Genomic DNA, 26,951 nt, shown 5'->3' with positions numbered 1-26,951 from the left:
AGCAGCTCTGCTGTGCCCGTAGAGGTACTGGATGCAAACTAAAGCTGGGAGTTGCAGCACAGGTAACACCTAGATAAATTTGCTTTTAGTTTGGGTAACTGATGGGGCGGGAGCAGCTGGGGTGCCCTCTCCTCTCCTGCTGTGTCTTGTAATGGAGTGCGAGGTGAGCATGGATAAAACGTACTGTGTATTCTGAAAAGTGGTGAAATGTTCCCTCCCCATCACATCCTTCCTTCAGCTAACTCTGTTTTTCCTGTTTGCTGATAGTTGGCTTTTGGTTTACTGGGCAACCATCCCACATTTTAATTTTGGAGAGCATTAGGAGCAAGGTTAAGTGAGGAAGTCTGTTCTGTGCATGAGGGTTTAGCAATCTGTATCAGACCAAGTCTGTGCCCTTTCCCATCTTGCATGCAGTGACTTTTATTGTACGGGAGCTTAAGCAGTGGTGATGGAGGGGGAATGAATAATTACTTACCAAAGGCATGATTTTCTTTATAAATACTGCACTTCAAGTTTTGGTTCATTGCCTCAGTGCAGTCAATGTTATTAAGAAGTAGACACACACTCCGAATTACTTGAGCTATGTGTCACCAGATGTGAAAATGAAGAGTTACTAGAGAAAAATCAATAGATGTTAACTTGAAATGAAGATATAACTGCTCTTTGGACAAACATAATCTACCAGACATCCACTTAGGGGCAAAGGGAGGGAATGGAGGTGACTCTTGGCCACCGGAGCTGTGCAAGTATTGACCCTAACTTGAGAGCAAGTACTTTTTCTAAAATGTGTTCCTGTTCTATGTCAATGAACATAAACATGTGCACTCCTTTGGGTGAACTTTACAGGGAGCAGTGGCTAGTTCAGGAGATCAAATATGGCCTTCTCCCTGATGAATTTTTGGTTTTAGTCTTTCCCAGACTTGTGCAAGAACCAAGTGAACGCTGCAGGGAGAAGCCTTAGTTATTAGTCACTGGACTTCATTTGTGAAAGTGAGACCAAAACACAGTCTTTTTTTTCTAGGAGCAGAAGCTTTTGTAGGAGTTTGTAGGAGCAGAAACTGAATCATCAATTATAGGATGTTCCAGTTGAGTAAATATTTAGTTTAAGTTATGTAGGGTGGGTGCTGAAGAAATCTTAATTGTAGCAAATGTAAGTCTGTGACAAAGTCTGAGGTATTGTTTTGCTGTGTGCTCTGCAAATACAAGGACCATGTAGTGAGGTATCTGTATGCTGTGCCAGTGCTTGGAATCAAATCAAGAAGCTCTGAAAGTACACTGATAACAAATCATCCTCTTTCACTGTATTATCTGAGCTTAAAAGTCTGTTACTGAATTGCAAGATACCTTACCTTGAAGGGGCTGTCACCCTGGGGATATTTTACTGCAGAATCATGAAAAAGAATGGAAAAGTCATTCCAGTCTGTTGTACCGCTTCTATAATGCAAAAATCTGTCTGATCTGATTGTGGTGCTATGTAATGCAAGGTAACTTTTTCTACCTGCCAGCACAGAAATCAACTCGGTGATTTGTTTTAGTAGGCAATTTTCTCTAGAACACCCAGTGCTGCATTTTTTTGAGTATAAGGGTGAGAGTAAGATGGTCTGAGTCATAGCTATAAATCTCTCTAAAGACCAAATTCTCAAATGTGAACTTAAGGTGAGTGCTTTTAATGACTGAAATGACTTTTTAACAACTGAAGTATTGAAGGTGTAATTTGTGTTTAGTCTAGTTTTAAATGTGCCAGTGAAATTCACATTGACTAGAAAACAAAGCTCCTGCTACTGACACATTTTGTGGGAGTGAAAATGTCATGTCCAGGTTCTTTTGCCAGTGTGACCACACTTGTGTCAGACTGACTAACCTGTTCTTTAACTTGTTTATTGGTGGCAGAATGACCTGGCCTAAGAATGCCTTTTGCTGTTTTATTCCACATTTTAAGTGGGGGAAATAGAAAATATGGCTATAAAGAAATGCATCTGGTTAAGTGTAAAATTCCAGTTTTTATCCCTAAGTAATTATGCCAGGATGTCATTTCCTGGAGAGCGCGTCTAACAGAACTGAAAATGTGTCATGAAATAATTTTGCTTTAAAATCAGAGATTCTTTAGCGCTTTCTCTTCCTAGTTGCTCCATGCAAGAAAGCCAGGAGTGTCATGGTAGCTTACTGATTTCTAAATGCTTGAAACAAACTTTTCAGTCCTGTCATTATGAGCAGTTCAAAACAATGGGTGGGGGGGAACCAAACCTTTAAGACTCTTGTATTCTAGATGGAAGGGGTTGGACAGAAAAATGTAGTCTTAACATAGCCAGTCATGCTGCAGTCAAATGATCTGTTGAATGTTACTGTGCTAATTGCTGACCAAAACAGATGTCATGTGTCGTTGTCTTAGAGACAGGAAAGCACATCCTCATGGGCTTCAGAACCAGTGCTTCCAGCGCTTCAAACTTTATCTTCACGCTGAAATTGGTAAGCTTTTACTACCAATTTCAGCATTAGAGAGACTGAAGCTTTTAATGGGTGGTGAGATAGTGTTTGAAGACCTGTGAGCTTGAACTTGAACTGCATGTACTGTTGTACAAACAGCTGTACTGATGCTCAGTTTGTAGTCAGCGAATAGGGAGTTGTGAGGAAGAAAAAGAACCCATACTTTTTTAAACATAAATGATTTCCAGTTGGCCTGCGATTCAGGCATTCAATCAGATCCATGTCGATAGACTGAAGCATCCCTCTTGCCTAGGTGGCTAATCAGGGCATGAGTAAACTATAGGTATAATTCGTTTCGAGTGGAGCAAAGGTGGATCACTCAGAAACAATGGCTGGAAGCATTTTAGAAAATGACAAAAACGTCCCCTACTACTTTATTGTGATAAAAGTAGATGACAGAAGAAAAGCGAACAAAACCCAATGTGGATTCCAGTGTAGTAGGTGATTACTAAGTCATATGTGTAACAGCTTGGCACTTCTGTGTCTTGGCTGATGATAAAGTATTTCAACAGCTCATTCCCAAGTGGTTTGACCGCACACCAACCACAGGGAAAATGTTCCTCAGCCAGTTGCATCTCTGCCACCAGTACTTGCCAGTGGTACGCTAAAAAGTTTGGTCTACTCACGTTGCTGTTTTCCACTGCCCTGATTGATGATGAGTTGCAAGGAGCTTTCTTTGGAAGATCATCTATGGCTTACTTCCAAGTTATAGAGGGAGAACAATGTGATGTTTAGACTGTATATAAGGCATTAGCCTATAATGAGGCTACAGATCACCTCCATCTCTAACTGCTTTTTTCCCCAGGAAACTGCTCAACTCTTAGACTCATGTTCTTGATGCCTTGATGTAAGCAATTTTCTACTCACTGGAGATAGCTTAAGTAATGGGGGGAAAAAGTTAGATATTATAGATACGAGGGGATACATGAAGAGCTGTACACAGAGTTAGGTCTTTTCCATCAGAGGTTTTAGTTCCAGGTCAGTGTTGGTCAATCATGTTTCAATATGCCCTGTGTAGTGATGCCCAAGGCGGGTTTCCAAGATGAGCTGCTTAAGGACTTTGGATATATTGCGTGGGAGAGTGCATGCGTGGGAGTTAGGTGTGAATATGGACATGGTGATAAGAAGGGATGGGATAAAGTGTGCCACTGTGCACAGCCGTGAATAGTGTTAGACTAAAGTCTCAAGTGACCCAGTATCTTCTCTGTCTTTCAGTTCATAGACATCTCTTGTTGGAAGGTGAAAGTTTCTGTGGAAAGAAGCAGCAATGAGCTTTCAGCCACAGGTGTCAGAGATATGTGTTTAGGGCAGAGCAAAACAGAGCAAACATTTAGTGAAACTTCCCAAGGATGCTCTGTAGTCTCCATTCACTTTCAGACTGGGATTCATCAAGAACCAGTTTGATGGATATTTAGGAACCCAAGAGCAATGAAACATGGCTCCTGTGGCATCCATACTGGCTCTGGGAGCAGTTCAGCTCGCATCCTGTGGGACAGAGGTTTGAGATGATAAGGGCAAGGGACCTGAAATGGTTCTGTGATGAGCCATCTGAGGCTTCCTTGCACTCTGAACTTTATCAAACTGCTGAGCATCACATGTGTTTATATTCAGTACTGATACAGACTTGACAGACTAGATGCGTGTTGGTTTCATGAAATGCATGTTGGCATTTCCAGTAGCTGGGTGAAAGTATCATGTGGCCAGGTTATGTTTTCTCCCATCCCACCGCTGCTTAAACAATAGGTTATCCCCATCCTAAACCTCTTTGGCAGGGGAAGGTCCTTTGTTTTGAATACTGAAGATGAAAATCTTATTTAGGAATTGAAAAACTTCTGTCAGCTAAACAAAATTCTGGAGCAGACCCGAAGTGGTAGGAAGAAAATTTCCCCAAAATCTACTTTGAACATGAAGCTATGCTATAATGTTTACTTTCCATGAGTTGTAGTGAGGGGATTGGATTCAAAGACTGTGAAGGTCCTTTTCAGGTTCGTACTCTTATTCCATAATCCTTCCCATAAAGAAATGGGAAGTTGATGACAAGATCTGAATATCTCATTGATGACCATAGAAGTGAAGATTCTATCCATTTGGCAAAATGTCTTGTACAAGAAGTTGTTCCATTGAGCTACATTTAAAGAAATGTTATATATTAAGCACTTAACAGTCTTTGAGCTTCTGGAATTTTAGTAATTACACGAGCTTAGCATACGCACTTCGGAAACTTGCATTGCTACGCTGTTTGAACCCAGGATGGAAAGGAATGGAAGTCATGAGTGGAGTGAACTTTAAAGCTGTTTTTTCTTTTGAAAGTACTTCTGGAAAGAACTTTGGAAAAAAAAAATACTTCTGAATTGTGAGTACTTCTGGATTCTGATAATAAATAAAACCATATTTTCGGCAGTTGGAAGTGACAATCCAGTACCTTGGATGTATGTCTAGATACTTGAGGTGATCCAAGGGAGTAGAGGGTGAAGCAAGATGAGAAGAATACGGGTGAATTAGAACAAGGTTAAGATTTCATAGCTACTTTCTTTAAAGATGTATGCAGCAACTCGGGTAACATGGCAGAAATGGGTGATTCAAAGTGCGCTGGCAAATGAGTTTGAGAGGTCTTGTATGTGGGAGAAGTGAAGAAAGCTACTGTGCAGGCTCAGGGCTGCACACGTACTAGCTTTTCAACTTAAATAGTGTGAAAAGAGCATCATTTTTGGAGATAGTTTTATATAGCTATTGCTGTATATTCCACTGAGTAATATGAAAACAAAGACTGACTCTTAGGTATTTTACTTCCTCTTTCCTACTAAATATGCTGGGGGAAATCAGAATAGCGGATGGAAAGTGTCATATTTGAATATTGCTTTCACTTCTCTTAGACATGTGCTGTCTTGTAAACACCGAGTGGGGAGGGAAGTGCTGCTCCAGTAAAATACCACTATGTGGATGTTGATCTAGTGGTCTTACACAGTTATATCCATGTCCAGCTGTACCAGTCTCTTGTGTTTGTCAGAGGTAATTCGGAGGAAATAGTTGTTAGAGTTACTGTAAAACTGTAATTGTAGCCCAAAAGGTTGGCTGTTAATCTGGGGCTGGATTTTTTGTTCTCTACAATGTACTTTTTTTTCCCCCTTAAGGAATGCAAGTGTGTTTGGCAGACTGGATGATCTGTTGCTAAGTTAGAGAGAGACCGTTCTGTCAGAAAGCTGTAATAAATCAGTTTTGATGCTTTATTCAGGAGATATGTGGGGGATTAGGGAATATTCTTAATTAAGTGAAGGAAAGGTCTTGGTAGCTGGTAACTAAAGATTCATTCCTTATTTATGAAGAGAGGCTTGCTAGTCTGGCCTTGGTTTGGTATCCAGTAACATGATAAACATTAATATGCTTCAGGTTATTAATCAACATATGCTGTTTACTCGTGCAACTTGGTGCATACTTAAAATCAAGTGGTTCGTTAAGGTCAGAAGTGCCTTTGCTTTGACTTTCTTGATGGTTTGTTCCATAAGGCCCTGTTTACTTTTTGGGCCCTTCTTCTGAGCGTCATCTTTTTTTCCATTGCTTAATTGGTATTCCCAGGTCATTCCCGCAGCTAATATGGACTAATGCTCTCTTGTCCGAGGTGATGTTAAGAGGCTTAAGGGACTTCTCTGAACTGCTACAGGCGTTATTAATGAGGTAGGACTTGCACCCCGGTGTTCTCTTTTCTACCCCGTGGCACAGTTCCCACGTTATGTCAAAGAAGCAGTTGTAGTTTTGATCTTCCGTCTCACAAATGATTAAATGTTTATTTGGACAAACTTGGAGGAAAACATCAATAAGAAAAGATGGTATTTCTAGCTGCTGCTTCTTAAAGATCTTGGTTAAAGATGGGAAGACTGTATACCTAGTTCCTTGTTATTTGTATCTTATATAAACACCTAGCAAGAGGAGCTTTGTCTGGCCAGTGGTCAGTGCTTATAAGGTTTTCTTAACCCTAGTTTAGAGCAATTTTTTTAGGGTGCGCTGACAGTCTTTATTCTTTGGGGTTGTGGTGTTTGCCAGCTTGCTTGGTCTGTCACTCTTGATGTTGTAGTGACCATAACAAACACAGCTGTTGAAACAATACACAGAAAGAACTTCATTTGCCTAAGTCCCTGCAGGGGCTTATGATTTTGCTTTTGAACCCTTTGTGCTAACATTAAATTTAAGTGAATTCTGTGTCTTGAGTCTTGTTTTGTCACATCTAACTAGCTATCCTGAATACCTGTGTCTTCTGTACCTGTTCCTACCTTATGTTTTAAATAACAGGCTGTTTCAGTCTTTCTGTGGAGATCAGCACAAATTTTGCATGTGGAAAAAAGGACGAGGATGAAGAAACTAGTGAAGAACATGAACGCTGTGGGCTTGCATTGAATATCGGTCTTGGTTGTCTCGTTGGTTCTGAACTCTGAAACAGCACTGTAGACTTTCTGCGTGTGGTTATGGTGTGCAAAGAGAAGACTTCTTGCTCATGCTGAACCAACTGTTTACATTATTGCTCTGAGGTAGAACTTGAGTTCTGAGCAGCTCCCCAATGTAAATTCAGTTATTTAGTGAGGAAAGGGTTCAGTGGGCTAGCTAGCAAGAGAAGGGTGCAAGGGAGGATAGACCAAAGGATGTAGCTGCCCTTTAAGAGTAATATACAGCCATCTTAATTTTTTTCAGTTATTATGTAATTAGCTATCTTAATTATTTTCTGATACTACTATTGCTGTTTTAATTAGCATTAAAGGAGCAGCCGTACCATAGACTGACATGTTTTGTCAGATATAACATTGACTTCACACGTTGTGTTCTTTGACTCTGAGTTGAGCTAATGAAGGGCTCTTTTGCATTCAAGTAGATGGAGAATAATTATACTTCTGCATGGGCCGTTTCAAATGCAGAGCTGTTGCTGCTTCTTCCTCTTTCACTTTCTCCCTATATGCGTTAGGGAAGACTCAATGCCTTTTGGACCACATCTTGCATTTGCTGACTGTCCTTGTTGAAACTCCCAGTGCCGTACAGAAACAGGAGTAGTTGTGGCAGAGTACGGATGATGAGAAACTTGTATTGAGCCTTACTGTGTTCAAGTGAAAGCTTTGTAGGTGTTTTCTGTCTAAAGCGATCCTTTCAAAAGCCTCTCAGATGCCCTAAGTGTAAAGGGAAGGAAGCACCTTGATTTAAGGAACTGTAAACTAAAATCCACAATTGCAGATCTGTGATAACTTTAAGCCCATGTTGGTGAAGGTAGTTTTGACTTTTCTTGTGGTCACTTAGTCTGGGTAAATCACACTGCACAGATTCAGTGTGTCTCATTCCCTGCATCAAATCCTCAGGAATGTGAGGGAAGGAAGTGGTGTGTTTGTATGTTGCATCTTCACAGGAAAAATTGCATCTTTGAACTGGTGTTGGCCTCAGGTATAATTCATAGCAGGCATAACTTTTTAAAGACTGTTGCCAGAAAGTAGCTAAGCTTTAGAAAGGGAAATGAGTTACTGAACTGCTGATGAATCCCATCACTTGACATGAGGAAATGGAGATATGAAGGGGTGCAGTTATAAGGAGATCCACAAACGATTCATTGAACTAATGAAACTTGTGTAGCTTTGAGGGCCTTGCTGACTTCAAGTGCTGCTGAAATGACATTAAAATAGAATTCCAAAAATTCCTTATGGTGAGTCCTACAAAATTGCATATCAAATGCTTCTGCTTTGCTTCTGAAGTAGGTCTGAAATCATGTGCAATTCTCTTAACTCTAAGATGTGGAAAACTGATTAATTACAGAACTTCTAAATAAATCTTCCTGGTGAGCGTGTAAACTGGAGTACAAGCATTTTATTGTCCTTCCTGTCGTTTTAAGTCACAACACATCTAAATAGTTTCTGAATGCTGTATGTTCCTTTACTATTAAAGGCTTTGCGTAGTGCAGCAAACTTGACCCAAACCTTCTATCAGGTACCTCATGTACTGGATTTTATCAAATTGGAAAACAAGGCAGCTTGAAAATTTATGTAAAATTGAATTAAGTATGTATTCTTGTCTACCATTTGACTTCCAAGAACTCAAGTTGCATGATTGCTAAATATCCAAACTGGTATGGATAGGTGACAGCAAGTAACTGATGAAAATCTGAGGAAGTTGAAAATTGTAATAATGTGTAGAGCAGTGCTGTGTTAATAAATAATCCTCATGTTGGCTAAATACAGTCCATATTTTGATAGTTGGTTTTTTTTTTTTCTTTTCTTAAAAAGTATAAAAGCTCTAGTTCTAAAAAAAAAAACCAAGTACTCAACCTGACTGCTGTGAGCTACAAAGCACTCAGAGCCCTGTGTTTTTCTGTTACTTAATTATGACAAATAGCTGACCTTGCAAGCTCAGTTCTGTTAAGTTTGAAACAACTGGATTTGCTGTAGGAACGTTTGTGTTGCTAGCTAATCTCTGACCCTGCTTTAATGCTAGAATAGTTGGAAGGATTTTGCTTAAATTCTTCCAGAGCTACTGTGGATCATAAAGCAGGCAAGCTAGGAAACTCATATGAAAGCCAGGTAAAACAAGAATACGTACCAGCTTGTACAGAGGTCACAGCTGATCCTGAACTGAAAAGAATTTGTGGAATATTCTCGCTTGAAACAATCAGGAGGAGGGCAGCAGTCTGAAAATCAGAGATGATATCCAGAGATTAAGACTTGGTATTTATGTCAAAAACTATCTGATAGGTAGGATGTTCCATTAAAGACTAAGTAAGGAGAATTGGTGCTGAAATTGTAGCCAGTGTTGAAAGTCCTGTACAGTATGTCTTCTGGAGAAAAAAGATTGCTTTTCAGGTAATCGGGCCTCGTTGAAAACCCTGAATGGTGATTTGCTTTTGGCAGCTTTGGGGCTTTTATTTCTGTAAATTTTGACTTCGCTTGTACAAGATGATTTCCCAGCCTTCTTAACACTGGTTTTACTTGTATTTACACTTCAGGCAAAAGTAAGGTTGCTTTTTTCTTTTTTTTTTTTTTTTTCCCCTCCCCTCTACTTATTCTTTGTTGAATCAGAAACACACTCTTGAACCTGTGTGGTGTTCGCATTTTACATGGGTTATATGGGATGTCACCAGGGTGCTGTGGTGGGACAAAAAAAGCCTTTTTTGGATCCAGCCACAGATTTATAAAACTTCTTCCAGGCTAATTGAATTTAAACTTCATTCTGGAAAATGTATTCAAATCTATTAAGTTCTTTAAAAATTATACTACTCCAACAGAATTTCTGAAACTTGCTCATGGGCCTGGAAGTGTTCAAGGCCAGGTGGGATGGGGCTTGGAGCAACCTGGTCTAGTGGGAGGTGCCCCTGCCCAAGGCAGGGGGCTGGAACTGGATGATCTTTAAGGTCTCTTCCAATCCGAACCATTCTGTGATTCTATGATGCAGTAGGCCCACTGTCATTCTTTTATCAACATCTGGAAGAATTTTCAGCCCTAACCCTCCTTTCCCAGAGGGGGCTATACGATGGCTGGCATCTTGGATGGCTGTTGTTGGGAGAAACTTAACTGCCTGCCTTCCTTAAGTTTAAATGCTCCTTTGACACCGTTGCGAATTGATTTAATATGTTAAAGTGTCACTGTTTCTGCTGGGAACAAGAATTCATGAATAGTTCTGCTGAAGGAGCCAGTGCCAAAGAGGGCAGATCATGCAACTGGGAGAGGGGGGAGGAGGAGGAGACAGATGTGGGACAGAAAGAAGACAGACCTCCCCCTTTTCCCAGCAGTGAGCCATTAGATCATCTCAGCTGCTAATAAAATGATAGGCTCCATGTGATAAAGAATAAGGCTTAGCTGTTGCCCATATTAATGACCTGAGCTTCACTATTCATACTTGGAGCCTGAGCTAGTAAGTGTGGTAGATCAGTAGTGAAGATAGAAAAATCGTGTTTGGCTGTTTTCTCATCCTGCTTGGATATACTTACATGATTATTTTTTTCCCAGGGTCATCTGATTCTTGTAAGAGAATAATAAAGTGGTTAAGATGGAAGAGGAGTCAGAACTCTCTGTGCTTGTTTTTGCTACCCATTATGTGACCTTGAACAAATAATTATGAAATTCCACAAATACTTTAGGCTGTTGTAGGTAGTTGCTGTTCTCCTTGTGGTTCCACGAACAGTCCAGACCTTATGGTAACAACAGTGCACTTCTCTCTTGTTTTGTCTAATTCCCTTTTCTTCCCTTCCTCCCTAACCCCCCATCTCTACAGTGATTTTTATTAATGGTACCAGATTGTTAGATTTAACCCAATAATAAACCCAAGTGAATAGTTGTGTCGCTTCAGTTTCTCAGGCCCAGAGGGAAGCAGCGCGTGGTGCCTGGATCAGTTTAAGCCATGAAGAAACTGCAGTGTTAAAAAAACCCCTCTGCTACCTTCTGCTCTTGCCTGCTCTGCTTTTGTGGTGGACACATCTATGTAGCTGCAGTGAGCTGAATTGGAGGAACTTTGACTTAAAATGAGCTTCCTTTTTTTTGCCAGTTATAGCTTGGATAAATTCTCTGACCCTCCCCATGAGACTGCACAAGAAAATATTGTGTGGAGTGGGAACAAGTGTCTAGATGCAGAAGGTGGTATTTTAGGCAGAGGGTAGTGAAAGATTAGGGTATCTTAATGTTGAGGGAACTAAAGCATGAAGGGACTGTGTGGTTTCAGTCCTTTAAAGCTCAGAAGACTTGGTAGACTGTAGAGTTCTGGGATCATCTTATGTAAAAGCAAAGTGTTAATGAGGATCTTGACCAAAATACTTTATTCTGTACCAGCCTGACTTGTTTATGGCCTGTGGTATTTCTGGAGAGGTTCCCAGAAAGTCACTGAATGGGAGCACTAGATACGTTAAACAACTGATAATAGTTCTTCAGAATGATGAAAACTGAGTGCTTTGCTTTATTTAAGAAAAAAAAAAGACCCCTGACTTTTGAGAGAAGCTGGTCACTGCTGCACATGGATGGTCTCACTGTGCTCCATAGCAGCTCTGTCAAGATGATGCTGCTGAATTCTGGGAAGTGAGTTTTGTGGCTCTGCAGGCACGAGGGATGAAACCTGATGGTAGGCTCTTCTCTTCTGATCTCATCTAAAGCTTTTCTGTATGTCTTCAGGATAGCCGTATGCTTATAACCTGTGATATCTTTACCTCCAGCAGTGTTTTTGAAATATAAACTACGACTCAGGGTTTCTTCTAAGGGAAAATTAGTGGATCTCTTCTGGTTTATAGTCATAGATTTTTTTCAAGGTAGCAGGAAGTGTTAATTTCTTTCATGTAGGAGTTGCTGTGTAGCAGTTGCTTTTACTCAGTTGCAACTTAGACTGGCAATTAAATCAAATGATAACAAGGCCTAGTATGTAATTTCACTGCTTCATTGACTTGAAGTGCAAAGGACTAGGACAATTGTGGTAATCAAAATAACTTGTGTGTCACAAACCCCCTAGAATGAGCTGTTAAACCTGCTCGACTACTGTGCTAAGCAGTGATCCAGGTACACCTGAATTCAGGCTGCCTGCACTAAATTCAGAGCTGTTGGAAAAGTTAAAACCCTTTTTGATGGTATCAGTTCTGCTTGTCAGAGCTTACCTAAATCACTGCTCTGTTGAAAAATAACTTTTTTTGCAGAAGGCTGTCTAATTAAGATGGCTGGTGTAGTGTCTGAGATCTTCAGGACTGTGTTGCTGATAGACTGTCAACTGTTAGAGGAGATAGCGGTGAGAATTATCTATACTCATCTGCATATTTTGCTTATCTTTTGTATGAAAGAGGATCCTGCACTATCAGCTTGCAAACACAGCTGGCTTTTTCTGAGCTATGTGACTCATGAGGCTTCCAAAGCTTTTGTCACGTTTTTGTAGCACTTGTATTTTGATTTTTAAACTGGGCTTTTTCAAATGGCTGTTCTGGTTGCAGAGCATCTCATCTGTGGGGGGGATCCTTTCTTGTGATGAAGATTTCTTGATACTTCTATAAAAAGGGAAAATACCTAAAACTTGTCTCTAATGAGAAGCGACTGCTCTTTCCCACTTCATCTAAAAGAAAAAGGAAATGAAAGAACTCAGGATTATTTGCAGCTACTGTATTTGGTGTCAAGTATAATAGGTCATTTCTCCATAAAGAGTTGCTTTTGCAGTTTGAAATGCACTGATGCCTTACAGGGAAACACTTTCCACTTTGCTTGTAGAATCATAAATTGCAGAATGGTTTGGGTTGGAAGGGACCTTAAAGATCATCTAGTTCCAGCCCCCTGCCCTGGGCAGGGACACCTCCCACCAGACCAGGTTGCTCCAAGCCCCGTCCAACCTGGCCTTGAACCCCTCCAGGGATGGGGCAGCCACAGCTTCTCTGGGCAACCTGGGCCAGGGGCTCACCACCCTCACAGCCAAGAATTTCTGCCTGAGATCTTGTGTCAGCCTCCCCTCTTGCAGGGGAAAACCCTTCCTCCTCGTCCCATGGCTCCCCTCCCTCATCCAGAGTCCCTCCCCAGCTTTCCTGGAGCCCCTTGAGGGACTGGCAGGGGCTCCAAGGTCTCCGTGGAGCCTTCTCTTCTCCAGGCTGAACCCCCCTCCCCTCCCCCCAGCCTGTCCTCACAGCAGAGGGGCTCCAGGCTGTATGTAGCTCTGCACATATTTTAAGCTGGTGGTTTCATTTGAATGGTCCTGTCTGCCTTTGGCTGCTTGTTGCTGCACCTTCCCCTCTTCCATCAGCACAGCTGCTTGTAGAGCTGCATTGTGAACCATATTGAGGAGCTGAGCTGGTGAAACTAACCCACTAGAAGACAGAAGTGGTTAATTTTCATCCAGATCGGTTCCCCAGTGTGATTCACTGAGCAGCTGCACAAGTGCTTATTTATTAGTAGTATTAGTACAGATAAGGAGGGCGATGCAGCAGGGTGATTTGGGTGATGTCAGTGATAGCTGACCAACAACACAGTGGGTGTTTTGCTTTGTGTATTCTAACATCTTGAGCAAAAAAGATGTGAAACACATACGAGGTAATGCTTAGTAGAGATTTGAAAATTTCATCAAAATAATACTTACTGTTTGTCACAGAACAGCTGCAAGCCCTTGGTGAAGAATTTTAGAGCCTGTTTGAATTGTCTTTTGGATATGTCTTCATAGTTGATGGGTCTCCTGGCTAAAGCTAATTATCTTTGGTGAGGAGAGGTTAATTAGCTCTGAATGCTGCCTCTGAATTCTGAGGAAATCAGAATAATGCAATATAATATCAGCGACAGCGTAGTGGGCAAACTGGAAGGTTTATTTTCAGGATCCAAGTCCTGAAAGATCCATCATGACCTCATACTAAAGAGTGTGAACAAGAAAATTGTCCATGTAATTGGAAACTTGTTCCCTGTCAGCTGGGCTCATGGGACAAGGAGTGGGACAGGAGGGAGGAGGAGAGTGACGACTAACTTGGAGATTTAAATAGACTTCATTACCTGTTGCATGTTGTATCCTCAACTGTGGTGTGGTCTCACAGCCCCAAATTTAATGTTCCTCTTCCAACTGGTTTGGGAGAAGTGAGACTTTAGAATTCAGGATAAATTCCAGAGTTTGAAGGGTGCAAAGAAGTCACAAACCATGGTGGTAAGGACGCTGCTCTTGTCCAGAGATGCAGGTGTAGGTTATAACACTCAACAGCTTTTTCCAAACCTCATTGCGTGTAGTGAAAGATGAGAAACTTGTTTGGCTTTGCTTGAGGGCTACTTCATTGTAACCTGCTACTTAAACCGGTCGCGCAATTAGTTTGCAATCCTAAAAAGACCTGCAGAAAGTTTCCCCCTTTAGATTAGTTAGATGCTATGTGGGCTATTCTTAAGTTGTAAGGTGTTAAAAAAAAATAAAAAATGAAGGGAGGAATTACCATGGTAGATGATTGGTCGGTATGCTACTGAAATTAATTAAAGGAGAACGATGGCACATAAAACCCTTGAATCACTTTTATAGGGAGTGCGATGTATGTTCAAAGCCATTTCTTACGGAATGTTTAAGTTGCTTATAAAAATGGCCAGCAAACCCACATGGCTATAGGGTTAGGTTTGAAATAACGTACAAGGTCCGTGTATTTTTTAAGTGAGGCTTTAGCTTTCTGTTGACATTCTTGATACTAATTTCTAGTGAAGTAAGACCGTGTAGTTCTGCAATTACGCAGCTTAGAAGTGGTGTTTGTTTTGTTATGTTTTTAATTCTGTATTGCATGTGTATGCTAGGGGTATCTGGGCATCCCATCTCAGACTGTTTTTAGTCTAACTCATAAATAGACTTCACACGAATCCACCGGTGGTTTTGAGTGTCACATGAACAGAAATTTAATATTCTTATATATTTCCAGGGAGGAAAACTAATATATCACTTAAGTGATGTTAAGTGATATAAAGTTTCAAATTGTGATTCCAAAACGGATTATAGCCTTTCAACTCTTGTTAAAAGTCTTTTAGGACAAGCTGCAAACAGAAACATTGTCTTTGGGTTTCAAAAGCATTTTGAATCTGCTTTTGGTCAGTGCGAGAGTGTTTCTTTTAAGGTGGATCCAGACTTACAGATCAACAAGCCTTTGGGAAAAAGTAGTGTACTGTAAAATGAAATCTGTGGTAAAAGGAAACACTGAACCAGTTGTTTGAGGCTTGTGGTGGTTTGCGGTGATCCAAAAAGGACAGAGCACCGTTTATCAACACCCCTGTGATAGATGAGCAAAACAGTGGAGGGTTGAGAGATTGATGGGGAGAATGTGATACTGAAGGATTTGGCGAAAACTTTATATATTCGATGTGTCAGTTTGCTGAGTGCTAAGTTCATGGTAGTCAGTTTTAAGCATGCGTGGGTTTTCAAAGTTAAAATAAGAACCCCAGCTAAGCAGTGATTTAAGAGCGACTGGACAGTCCTACAAAATCGCTTTGTTAACTAGTTAAATTTAACAGTAAGCTAATAATGTAAATATTTGTCAAAGACAAAGGGCATAGTATGCTTTGAAGCTGGGAATTTTAGCTACAACTATTAAAGCTATTTGGCATTGGGGGGGTGGGGGGCGGGAATTGATTCAACCTGATGATTTTCATTCGAGATACAGTATTGTAGCAAACTAACACAGTGTTTAAGTTGGATGAAATCACTTAAACTAAAACTTAGTGACATATTCTAATGTATTCAATCCAAGAGAAAAGGACTGGGTTACCCAAGCAGAAGGTAGCTGACAGACATCACAAATTTGACTTCAGGTTCCCTGAAAATCTAGATAGGTCTGTCTGATGTATTTTTACTTTCATGTAAGGTTGTAAGAGCAGTTTCCAGGATTACTGTGAATTCAGGAAGTTTTGTTCAGCCAAGTTACTTCTGGCTCTGGATTAGGCAGTGGTTTATGTTGGAGCTCTTTTTTCACCAGTGTTTGTTGAAAATAGCTTTGGTGAGGAAGTGTTTCCAATGTCATGATGCAGAACACCTGGGTGATACTGCTGCTGTTTGATGCTAATAGTGTCACATATTTGCTTGAAGCTGCTCAAATAGTTGGAGTGATTTAGACATGTGGAATAAAAATTACGTATAGGACGCGAGTAAGAATAGTTTATCTTGTAGATCAGTGTTACTTAATCTGAGCTCATAGGTGCTAGTTGTTGCTTGTCCAGTCGGTTTCCTATGGCTTTGCTGAATGCTTATAGTTCACACGAGCTTTCTGCCAAAGAAAACCGAGCGTTTGGTGGGATTTTTTTTTTTTGACAATGGTGCTTTGGAAATCGTTAAAATGTTTTAATACAAAAAAAAATGAAAGGGTTCAATTTCAATCCAAGGAAGTTCTTTAACTATTTAGGTTTTTTTCTTATTTTTAGCGTCGGCTTCGTCATCTTCGGAACATCGCTGCACGTAACATTATCAATAAGAATGGTTATCGCCTCTTGGATACCTACTTCACTCTTCACTTGTGTGATAACGCCAAGATATACAAAGGTAAACCAGGCTCGCTATCAACTTTTTTACAAGTTAATCATTGAATTCTTATGATGCAAATTCTTTCATTTTTTTTGCCTCAACAACCTGCTGCCATTATTTGCATCACGTGTACTAACAGCACTTTGTTTTCTTGAACTTCATAAAAGCTTTCAGTGTTAGCAGGCAAGGAAGTAAAACAGATGATGGATCTGGTTGAGTCTCTTAAAGCAGCCTCTTTTTGTTTGACCCCCCCCATTGATAACTTAAGAAACCTGGAAACTTCCAAGAGCACAGAAGAACTTTTGAGGCCTTAGTTGCTTTGTGTCAGGGAGAGTGTTCCACTCTATAGGTACCACGTATTTTATGGAGCATAACCCAGAATTTACTATTAACAAATTTTTCCAGAAATAGAATTGTCAGCCAATGACAAGAAGCATCCAGGCATCTGTTCTGCTTTTGATGACTGCTTTTGAGTGTTAGATCTCATTTCTCTTTAATGCTTTGCTTTCCACTACAATGTATAGCTCTTCATTGTGGAGAGATGTTATTAAAATATGTATTTTTAGGCTGCTTTTGATGTGATCGACAGTTGGAGCTTTGCAGGCAAATTTTTCTTCTCCTAATTTGTATTTTCAGCTAGTGTAGTTGAACCTTACTTTTTCAAGGTTGCTCTTATAGAAAGGTAAGAATACATAAGTTGAGCTTGCTACCTGTGCTTTCTTGTGGTAGTTGGTTGAACCTGTAATGCATCACGATTTCTGCAGTGTTTGGTGTACGGGACTGTTCTGCGCTCCATCAAAGCTTTATCCTTGGACTCCAATGAGGCATATTGTACAAAATCTGTATTCCAGCCTCCAGAGCTGTGTATCTAAAGACTTTAAGCTCTTATTTTGGCTGGGAAAGCCAAGGTCCGTGTGTCAGCAGTTGCTTATTTCCATTTAAATACAGGGTTCTTGGCACCTCTGTGAGGTAATTTGACTGTTCACTTTCTAAGCATCTGGAACAGGTCACCCTTGCTCTTCAGGAAAGCAGCGCAATTACTTTATCCCTGCTGCAGTCCTCCCGGAAGATGTCATGTGACAAACTCTTGTCACTTTGCAAATGTCATCCAAATATCCTAAAGTACCGGAGCATGTTCTTTCCCCAGAAACCAAAACCTCAGTAAATCTTGAGGGTTATCTTGGGTATAAAGATGAAATGCTAAATTTAAATAATGGCTTCTAATAACTAAGTGTGAATGAGTACTTTTGGTCAAAAGCACGACTGCATTTAAAGTCTTCCTTGTGAATCTGTTACTGATAAACTAGTCCCACAAGCATTTGTCTTTCATGAGTGTTAACTTATTTTAGCTTTTTCTATTTCAAATGCTAAGATCTGTGTCGGTGTCTAAGCTAATCTAAAGGTGTTTTTTTTTACTCATTTTTCTTTAGAATTTTATAAGAGTGAGGTGATCAAGAATTCTCTGGTAAGTTATTTTAATATGGAAACGCTTTCTTTTAAAAATTGTGTACTTACTGAAGTATGCCGATTTCTCTGCCGAACACCATAGATGTTAAATGTGTATTTCTACTCTTCGGTTCTGCACATTCTTCTCCTTTCCATGTTCTTTTCACAAGGGTTGGAATAGCGAGTTACTGACTAGTAGAAATAAATGGACATTTATGTTAACAGCTGTGACGTGATGGTCTGTTGGTACTCCTGCAGATAGGACTAAATGCTCCAAGGGTAGGGCACTTTCATGTGAAAACTGTTCAGGGCTCAGGTTAAGCTTTACAATATATATCCATTTTAAATATGGAGAACACCAAACAGGCAAAGTAATATTAGCTGGATTTTTACGGGCTTAACTTCTTTCAGTATCCGAGAATTGTATGCATCATAACTCTGGTTTGTTTGCAGTTCATCTTTTTACTTTTTTTTGCTGTTCTTGGTGATGTTAGCAACAGAAATAGCTGCTTTTATTTAAACGTCTGCAAATTGCTTATTCAAGGAGCACTTGTATATTACTGTGCTGGGTGTACAGATTCCTTAGAAGCTCATGCTCTGTGGTTTAGCAGCCTTGGTGTAGAAGCAGAGGCCCTGCTTGCAACACCCCAAATAAAGGCAGAGTCAAAGTGTTGCAGAATATACCACCGATTCCTTTGAACATCTTTTTGTTGTAGAGGTGAACAGTAAGGAACGTGTACCTGCATATATATAAAAATGTATATTCTTTGAAGAGCTAATAGCTTTAAGAAACTGAAGCTTGAAAATGTCTCAGTTTCTAAATTTTCCAGTTCAGTGAAGGGACCAGAACTGAACAGTTTATTACACCTGAGAAGGGGTAGGTCTCTTTGTGGGAGTAGGATGTTGCAAGTGTTGGGTAAGGGAGTTTGAAAACGTGCTAAACAGACTTTTTAATGTCTGTGTTAACAAGGTAGAACTGTGCCATTTATAGCACACTGGGCTGTAAATGCTTTGAAACCCTCCTGAATGGAGGAAGAGCTCTCTGTCCACAAGGCTGTTTAACTTGTCAAAGACAGAAGTTCCTTGAGACTTCAGGATGTTGAGCTCTGCCTATTCTAAATCAGGAAAAGGAATAACAAAAAGGGAATCTAACCAAAGGAAATGTGAGATGGAATGACAAAAATCTAAATAAAAGATGTCTTGAGCAAATTCCGTACGTAATCTATGGGTATTTTAATGACCTGGTATTCTTGTGCCTGAATAGCTACCAAATATCCCTTCTCCTTAGGAAAACTTGATTAATGCATTCCTTCTGTAACACTTACTGGATAACTTTGCCCCTCCCTTCTTTTTAGAGGCATCTTATTCTAAATTGCCTTATACCAGTTCAGAGATGCTTGGCCTGTTCCAAGCTGCTTAAGCGCTAGAAGGAAATGCTTGTTCTGTCATGGGATGGTGGGTTCCTACCTTTTGCTTTTGTTTTGGAGGAGCTACTGTTTCTGTTTGCGGACAAGGAGGGAGATATCTATAAAAAAAACCACTTTCCCACTTTTGCATTTGGACACCCTGAGGAAGTCCTAAAGTTGGTATTTGGCTCTTGGCACTAGTAGGTGTTGATTGTAGATTGACTTGGTTTGGTTGCAGCTTGGGCCGATTACAACAGTTCCCATAAATCTTTAATTTAAATGTTCTTGGAATGTCTCATGTTTGCAAATCTGAGTTTTAATGGAATGGATGTTTGCAGTTTATCTTAATGTGTGCTGCTTCTGTAAAGCTTGAGATGGAAGCTTGATCTCTTGGAGTGCAGAAGAGCTCTTGGTGACAAAGTTTGAGGACTCCCATGAGCATCAGTCAAGGAGGAGAAGAATGTGAACAAACCTGTCAATAAATTGTGCAAACTTAATTACTGGGGAGTAGATCAGCGTTTTAGATTTACCTTTTGCAGTGTAAGCTTTACCCTAGTTTGCAGAAGCTGAATTGTAACCTGGAAAGGAATCTTACTTCCACTTTTAAAGTTCCTGATTTGTCTAAACTGAATTAGTAAGTTCTGAAGTAAATTTTTCAACATCTTTTAATGGAAGGAAGCAGAGCCTACTGAGTTTCTAAAACACTTTACAGCATGTAGCTTTTAACCCAGGAATTCTGTCTAGAAAACAGAATAAGGAAGCAGCAGAGCCTGTTGGCTTTAACTCTGCGTGAACCTCAAAATGGCTGCTATTCATTATTATTAAGGTTTTTTTAGTCTTTGAAATGGATTTGACTACTTTCAGCTTGTTTGAGTTGCTTTGTCCCTCTTTGAATACCTATAGAACCCGACATGGAGGAGTCTGGATTTCGGAATAATGCCTGATCGTCTTGATACCTCTGTCTCCTGTTTTGTTGTGAGGATCTGGGGTGGCAAGAAGGAGCACTTTCAGCTTTTGATCGAATGGAAGGTCAATCTAGATGGGCTAAAGTACTTGGGCCAGCAGGTAACGTAAAAACAGTTTTTCCTCAACTTTTTACTTAGGGAAACAAAACATCTGGATGAACAAATTTATAGAATGCTAAGAAAGGAAATTAATGCATTTGAAGGATGTATTTTAAAGTTTGATTGCAGAGGTTCATGTTAGTTTACTTCAGAGCTTTAAATCTGGACTGGCTGAATGTTTTAAGCTACCATTGTTCACTGAGGCTCTTAAATAATAACACTCGGTGCTTTAAATTGCAATGCCTCAATTTAAGAAAATAGCATTACGATTGTACATATAGTTAAATGAACATAGATCATAATTGTTCTGTATATTACAGTTTTAATCCATTCTCATAATCATGACGTCCCATCAGAGATCTTCAGTTCAAGGAGCTTACTGCATAAGATCTGTTTTAATTCTGGTATTTGTCTCTTACTAGTAGCCTTTTGAAAGAGGTGAAAAGTGGGGTGTTTTCTGTATTGTGGAGCTTATAATAAAAAGGTCTCAAAAAGAAATAAGTAATAAAAATAATGCTACCAAAAAATATGGTATCTCTTGAATCAAATAGATTGTTCTAATTCTACTGGGCCCTTTTTCACTGATTAACTGATAGGATCTATTTAGAATAGCTCATAGTATATTTCTCACGTTAAAATGAAGATATTTTTTTTAAATTGGGATATTCCAAAACCTGTGAAGAAAGATTTATAGGGAATGACTGCTCTAGCTTCACATGGTGCATTGGTCCTGGCCAGCACCCCCTGCACTGGTGGGCTGGGAGAGAGTCAGAGGAACAAAAATATGGAAAAACTCGTGGGTTGAGATAAAGACAGTTTAATAACTTAAAGAAAAAAAAATAATTAAAAGTAAAAAAGGGGGAGGGCAGGAAGAACAACACACAAGTGATGCGAATGTCATTCACCACCTCCCACCAGCAGACTGATGCCCAACCAGTCCCCGTGCAACAGCTACTGCCCCCTGTTTTTCCCCACTAAGCACAATGTGATACGATATGGAATATCCCTTCTGTCAGTTCGGGTCAGCTGTCACAGCTCTGTCCCCTCCCAAGATTTTGCCCACCCCCAGCCCTCCTCGCTGCGGGGGCAGAGTGAGAAACAGAGGAGACCTTGATGCTGTGCAAGCACTGCTCAGCAATAGCTAAAACACTGGTGTGGTACCAACACTGTTTTAGTCACAGATCTAAAACATAGCACCATATGGGCTGCTATGAAGAAAATTAACTCCATCGCTGCCAGACCCAGTACCCTTCAGCGTAGCTTTTTTCTATTTTTTACTGGACAAATGAAATGACTCCCTAGAGAATATTCTGTAGTGCATGATTTTATTTGAAATAATGTTCTTTACATTAATAGCAGGATATTAGCTACAATACTGAACACTAATTTTGTGTCTGCTGTGACGACAAAAGCCTAATCTTGGAATATCATTTTAGGTAATAATCATGTGAAAGCTAATTACTCTTGAGACTTACCTCTTTGATTGGTTTCCTGGTCTCTTAGTTGTTTTTGTCAGCTGGAAATGCAACCATAGGAAAGATGCTCTGGCGTGTGTTTCTGATTTCAAGGTAGAATGGCTGAACATACTCAGTGACTGTTGTTAAAGCTGGGAAGCAAATGCATTTTCTATGGTTAAATTCAGTTTTCTCTTACGTGTCATGTGTGCCTAGAATTACAGGTGCTGAAAAACCACATTTGACTATCAGAGAGTGCTCGTTGGCAGTGTAAAATCACAGTGAGGTGACTGTAAAACAGTTTGCTTTCTTCTCTTCTTGCAGATACATGCAAGAAACCCAAATGAGATTATTTTTGGTCTCAATGATGGTTATTATGGAGCTTCATTTGAACAGAAGGTAAGGGTAACTTGTATTTGTTCTGGCTTGTTAGTACGGGTGACAAGCTGAAATTCGACTTCTAAAGTTAGATTTTCACACTTGGATGCTCAGAACATTAAAATGCTTAGTTTTGAGAAGGAATACTTTTTTTGACATGACAGATAAGAACTGTTATCTCGCCTCTATTGCATGGACATCTGAGCTGTTCTGGGAAGACTTAAAGCATAGAATTCTAAGTCCCCCCCCAAAAAAAAGCCTGGTTACTGAAAATAAGCTTTGACTTTATTCTTTGAGACAGACACTTTGTTCAAATTTTGAACATTTTGAAAATGGTGTGGCTGTTAAGACTCATTTTAACGGCAAATATAAAAGCACACTAAGTTTTGGTTCTCGCTTTTAAAACCAGATTTTGTAGCTTCTGAATTGGAAGCTATTTATTTGTTCTGTGTCACAACTGTTTCACCCCATGTTTTTTTCCAAGGCTTCATTGTAGTATTTGTCCTTGTTCAGCCAATATTGTGATTGCAGCAAATTAATTATATGGCAGTGCCGATTACTACATCAGTGATGAAAAGTTTAAACTTCCCTATTGTACATAGCACAGCCGACAGGGTGATTTTTAATCCCAAATTGCTGGTGGCAGTACTGTAGTATAGAATCATGGAATGGTTTGAGTTAGAAGGGGACCTTAAAGATCATCTAGCTCCAACCCCCCTGCCCTAGGCAGGGACACCTCCCACTAGATCAGGGTGCTCCAAGCCCCATCCAACCTGTCCTTGAACCCCTCCAGGGATGGGGCAGCCACAGCTTCTCTGGGCAACCTGGGCCAGGGGCTCACCACCCTCACAGCCAAGAATTTCTGCCACATCTCATCTAAACCTCCCCTTTTTCAGTGTAAAACCATTCCCCCTTGACCTGTTGCAACAGGCGCTGCTCCAGAGTCCCTCCCCAGCTTCCCTGGAGCCCCTTGAGGGACTGGAAGGGGCTCCAAGGTCTCCGCGGAGCCTTCTCTTCTCCAGGCTGAACCCCCCAACTCTCTCAGCCCGTCCTCCCAGCAGAGGGGCTCCAGCCCTCCCAGCATCTCCGGGGCCTCCTCTGGCCCCGCTCCAACAGCTCCGTGTCTCTCCTGTGCTGAGGCCCCAGAGCTGGAGGCAGCACTGCAGGGGGGTCTCTCCCGAGCGGAGCAGAGGGGCAGAATCCCCCCCCTCGCCCTGCTGCCCACGCTGCTGGGGATGCAGCCCAGGCTGCGGGGAGGTTTCTGGGCTGCCAGCACACGTTGCCGGCTCATGTTGAGCTTCTCATCCACCAACACCCCCAAGTCCTTCTCCTCAGGGCTGCTCTCCATCCGTTCTCCACCCAGCCTGGATTTGTGCTTGGGATTGCCCTGACCCACGTTCAGGATAGGTTGTGTAAGGGTCCTTGGCTGGAGAGAAAATGACTCCTTGACACACAGCTGCAGTTTCTGCATTAGCCACAACCAGCAAGTCCAGTCTTGTGGGGATTTGAATGGAAGCAATGACTTTATAGTCAGGAATGCAGGTAGCTGTTCATATGTGGGGAGAATGGAGCAAGGGACAAGGTGGCCATGTGTGCAGAACTCTCTGGCTGATGCAAGCCTCCGAACTTTGGTGTTTTGATGGTTATCCTTCAAATTGTAGATTGTATCTCAGTTCGGAGCTCAGACTGTGCTTCCTGGTGCTGTTAACTTGGTTTTCCTGAGGCAGGATGCAGTTCTAGTTTTTCAGGATTTCTGTATTAATGATCTGGACTTGAATTCAATGCCGATTCACTGTCCTCTTTCCTGATTGTTTGTTGTCAGGACTTGCTTCCTAGCTCATAACATTTAAAAGTACATCTCAGTTCTTGTACATGTTCTGTAGCTAAGTTGCAAATACAGTCGTAGCCTATGGAGAGCACAAATAATCTCCTTCTTTGTCCTTTCCTATAATTTATTCAGCTCTTTCTGGCTGCAAGAGCTAGAAATTTATTTTGTCACGCTGCTTTATATCTTCCAATTGCTTTCTTTGTCAGTTCCTTGACCTAAATCTCTTCTTGTATAGCACGTACCTCCTGTACTTAAGTATCTTATCTGCCATTTAAGCCAAACTAGTTGGGACAAGCAAACTCCTCCTGTAACCTTCAGAAGCTGTGTGCACCTAAGGGGTATTTCTGCTCTTAGTTGGTCTTGCTTTATAATTTTCCTGTCAATGCGGGATATTCTGAATGTTACACAGACACTTTGGTTATACTAAATATTATTTATAAAGTGCCACCTGAAATCTTCTGTAGGAAGGGATTTTTCATGTCAGGAAACTGCAATACAATATCTTTTCTGCTTGGTTGTATGGATATTTTTCTAATCTCTTGAGGTGTTTTTTTTCCTTGTGGTGGTGGCAGGTCTCGTAATACTTAAAGACATCTTAGTCATAAGCCTCAATTTTTGAGATAATATGTGGATGGAATAGTAGTCTTAGTTTCTTTACGCTGGCACTTATGAAACCTCATTATGAAAGCAAATGTTTACAAATACCATTTTGCAAGTCTAATGAAAACCTTGTGCACAAAGACAATGTTGGAAGTATCCTCTATTTTTGCACATCTTAGTCTGACCAAAGTTAAGGTATGGTATGTTTTTTTTAATTATTATTTTATCCCCTCCCCCCGCATTGCTCAAAAAAACCCCTTATTACTTTAATAATTCTTTTGCCTATGAATTAAATTGCCAAAGTAGATTTATACAGTCTTAGAATAAAGTGCATTTTATTAGTGTATTAAATGTCTTTTAATAAGACAATTAAGACCACTTATGAGCCAAAATAAGAAAATTGTTGGAGGCTGACTAAACCATTCTGGTGATATTTCATGAATTCAGAGTTTTAAAGCCCACTGCAGATGTACTTCTGAGCATTACTTGAGCCATCTAGAGCTACAGGCAAATTCCCATTTTTCAGTCGTGTGAACTTACCTGTGATGAGGGAGATGGGAGCCTGAACGCTATTGTAGCAGAATAAACTCAAGTAGGACAGGAACGTTAGGCACTGTCCCAACTATGATTTTTATTGCTGAACATTGTAGATTTATTGATTGAATAGATATCTCCCTCATAATATCTACCTGGTAAACGGAACCACCAAGAGCAGTGTTCTCAAATAGGAATATTCAAATTGCTAAATTGTTTAATTTAAAACCAAAGCACTGGAAGTTTACAGGAACCTAATGAAATTCAACAAGGGCAAGTGTAGGGTGCTGCAGCTAGGGAGGAATAGCCCCGTGGCAGGTTGGGGGCTGACCTGCTGGAGAGCAGCTCTGCAGGGAGAGACCTGGGAGTCCTGGTGGGCAACAAGTTGTCCACAAATGAACAATGTGCCCTCGTGGCCAAGAAGGCCAACGGCATATTGGGGTGCATTAAAAAGAGCGTGGCCAGCAGGTGGAGGGAGGTCATCCTCCCCCTCTACTCTGCCTTGGTGAGGTCGCACCTGGAGCACTGGGGCCAGTTCTGGGCTCCCCAGTTCCAGAAGGACAGGGAACTGCTGGAGAGGGGACAGCAAAGGGCTACAAAAATGAAGAAGGGACTGGAGCATCTCTCTGATGAGGAAAGGCTGAGAGCCCTGGGTCTCTTCAGTCTGGAAAAAAGACGGCTGAGGGGGGATCTTATCAATGCTTATGAATACTTAAAGGGTGGGTGTCAGGAGGATGGGGCCAGGCTCTTCTCAGTGGTGCCCAGTGACAGGACAAGGGGTAACAAACTTGACTATAGGAAGTTCCACCTAAACATGAGGAGGAACTTCTTTCCTTTGAGGGTGGCAGAGCCCTGGCACAGGCTGCCCAGAGAGGTGGTGGAGTCTCTGTCTCTGGAGACATTCCAGACCCGCCTGGACGTGTTCCTGTGCAACCTGCTATAGGTGACCCTGCTCTGGCACAGAGAGGTTGGACTGGATGGTCTCTAGAGGTCCCTTCCAACCCCTCCCATTGTGTGATTCTGTGTTTCACTAGGTAGTGCCCTTTAGCTGCTGTTTTAGCACCTTCAAGCCCACTTGTATGTAAGGTTACCTTCAAAATGCAGGTTGTGCTGAAAACACCTGCTTTGTAGGAAGCTCCTGTCATCTAAAGGAGCAAAGTAGAAAACTCTAGCAGCAATACTGGTGGAGAAATTCTAGGTAAGCAAGGCAATTATAGGATAGCAGTTATTGTCTTAACAGACTAAAACAACCATATCCAGGGTTTCAGAGTTGTTAATGACTTCATTTTTTTTTTTTTCTGCTGAATGTCAGAAAGCCTTTAAATCCTTATCCTTAGCTATATTTAGGTATTTGGAATTTTACCCTTCTTCCATCTCTTTTGTCCAGCAGCAACTTGGCTGTTGCTGCTATGCAGCGAAAAAATAAATGTTTTCTTTGGGTAATATTCTCGTTCAAGTCGTAGTTTTCCTGCTGCAATGGATGCTTAGCTCATGGCAAAAAAAAAAAGTTGGGAAACAAGGTTTCAAAAGCCACTGTGTGTGTCTTCTGAGCCCTGAAGGGTATTATTGCTTTATGGTAGGTGTCTGACAGTGCTCATGTAACTCCTTGAGCATTTACAGCTTTTCATCTCAATGTAACTACAAATGTGTGCTGCCAATATAGCTGCTTTGTTCTTAACTACATTTGACTTTCACATAATTGTACCTCCGACTTCTGCTTTTGTTCAAGCTTTTTTATTATTATTTTGTAGTAAATTGTGCAGCAATTTTGCTGGAAGATTTCAGAGGGATTCTGCTGCTTTCATCATAGCTGTGTCCAGTTTATTTTCCT

At 40.8% G+C, this 26,951-nt stretch overlaps 1 protein-coding gene across 3 annotated transcripts in view; it reads left to right on the top strand.

Moving 5' to 3' along the window:
- UVRAG (UV radiation resistance associated) overlaps positions 1-26,951 on the top strand; it is a 108,909-nt gene that overhangs the window by 1,141 nt on the left and 80,817 nt on the right. The window contains exons 1-5 of one of the 3 annotated variants that reach the window (XM_054207715.1): positions 5,667-6,156; positions 16,311-16,428; positions 17,841-17,875; positions 20,166-20,327; positions 22,105-22,179. In XM_054207715.1, the coding sequence (XP_054063690.1) occupies positions 20,199-20,327; positions 22,105-22,179 (204 nt within the window). In that variant the 5' untranslated portion in view covers positions 5,667-6,156; positions 16,311-16,428; positions 17,841-17,875; positions 20,166-20,198. Of the gene's footprint in view, positions 1-5,666; positions 6,157-9,945; positions 11,551-16,310; positions 16,429-17,840; positions 17,876-20,165; positions 20,328-22,104; positions 22,180-26,951 lie in introns of those variants that run through there. The other 2 variants (XM_054207637.1, XM_054207628.1) reach the window with 2 other exon arrangements.

This window comes from Rissa tridactyla, chromosome 1 (genome assembly GCF_028500815.1).
Source record: "Rissa tridactyla isolate bRisTri1 chromosome 1, bRisTri1.patW.cur.20221130, whole genome shotgun sequence".
NCBI classification, from domain to species: domain Eukaryota; kingdom Metazoa; phylum Chordata; class Aves; order Charadriiformes; family Laridae; genus Rissa; species Rissa tridactyla.
The sequence above is the reverse complement of the archived record's forward strand: the minus strand, read 5'-3'. Positions and strand labels throughout refer to the sequence as shown.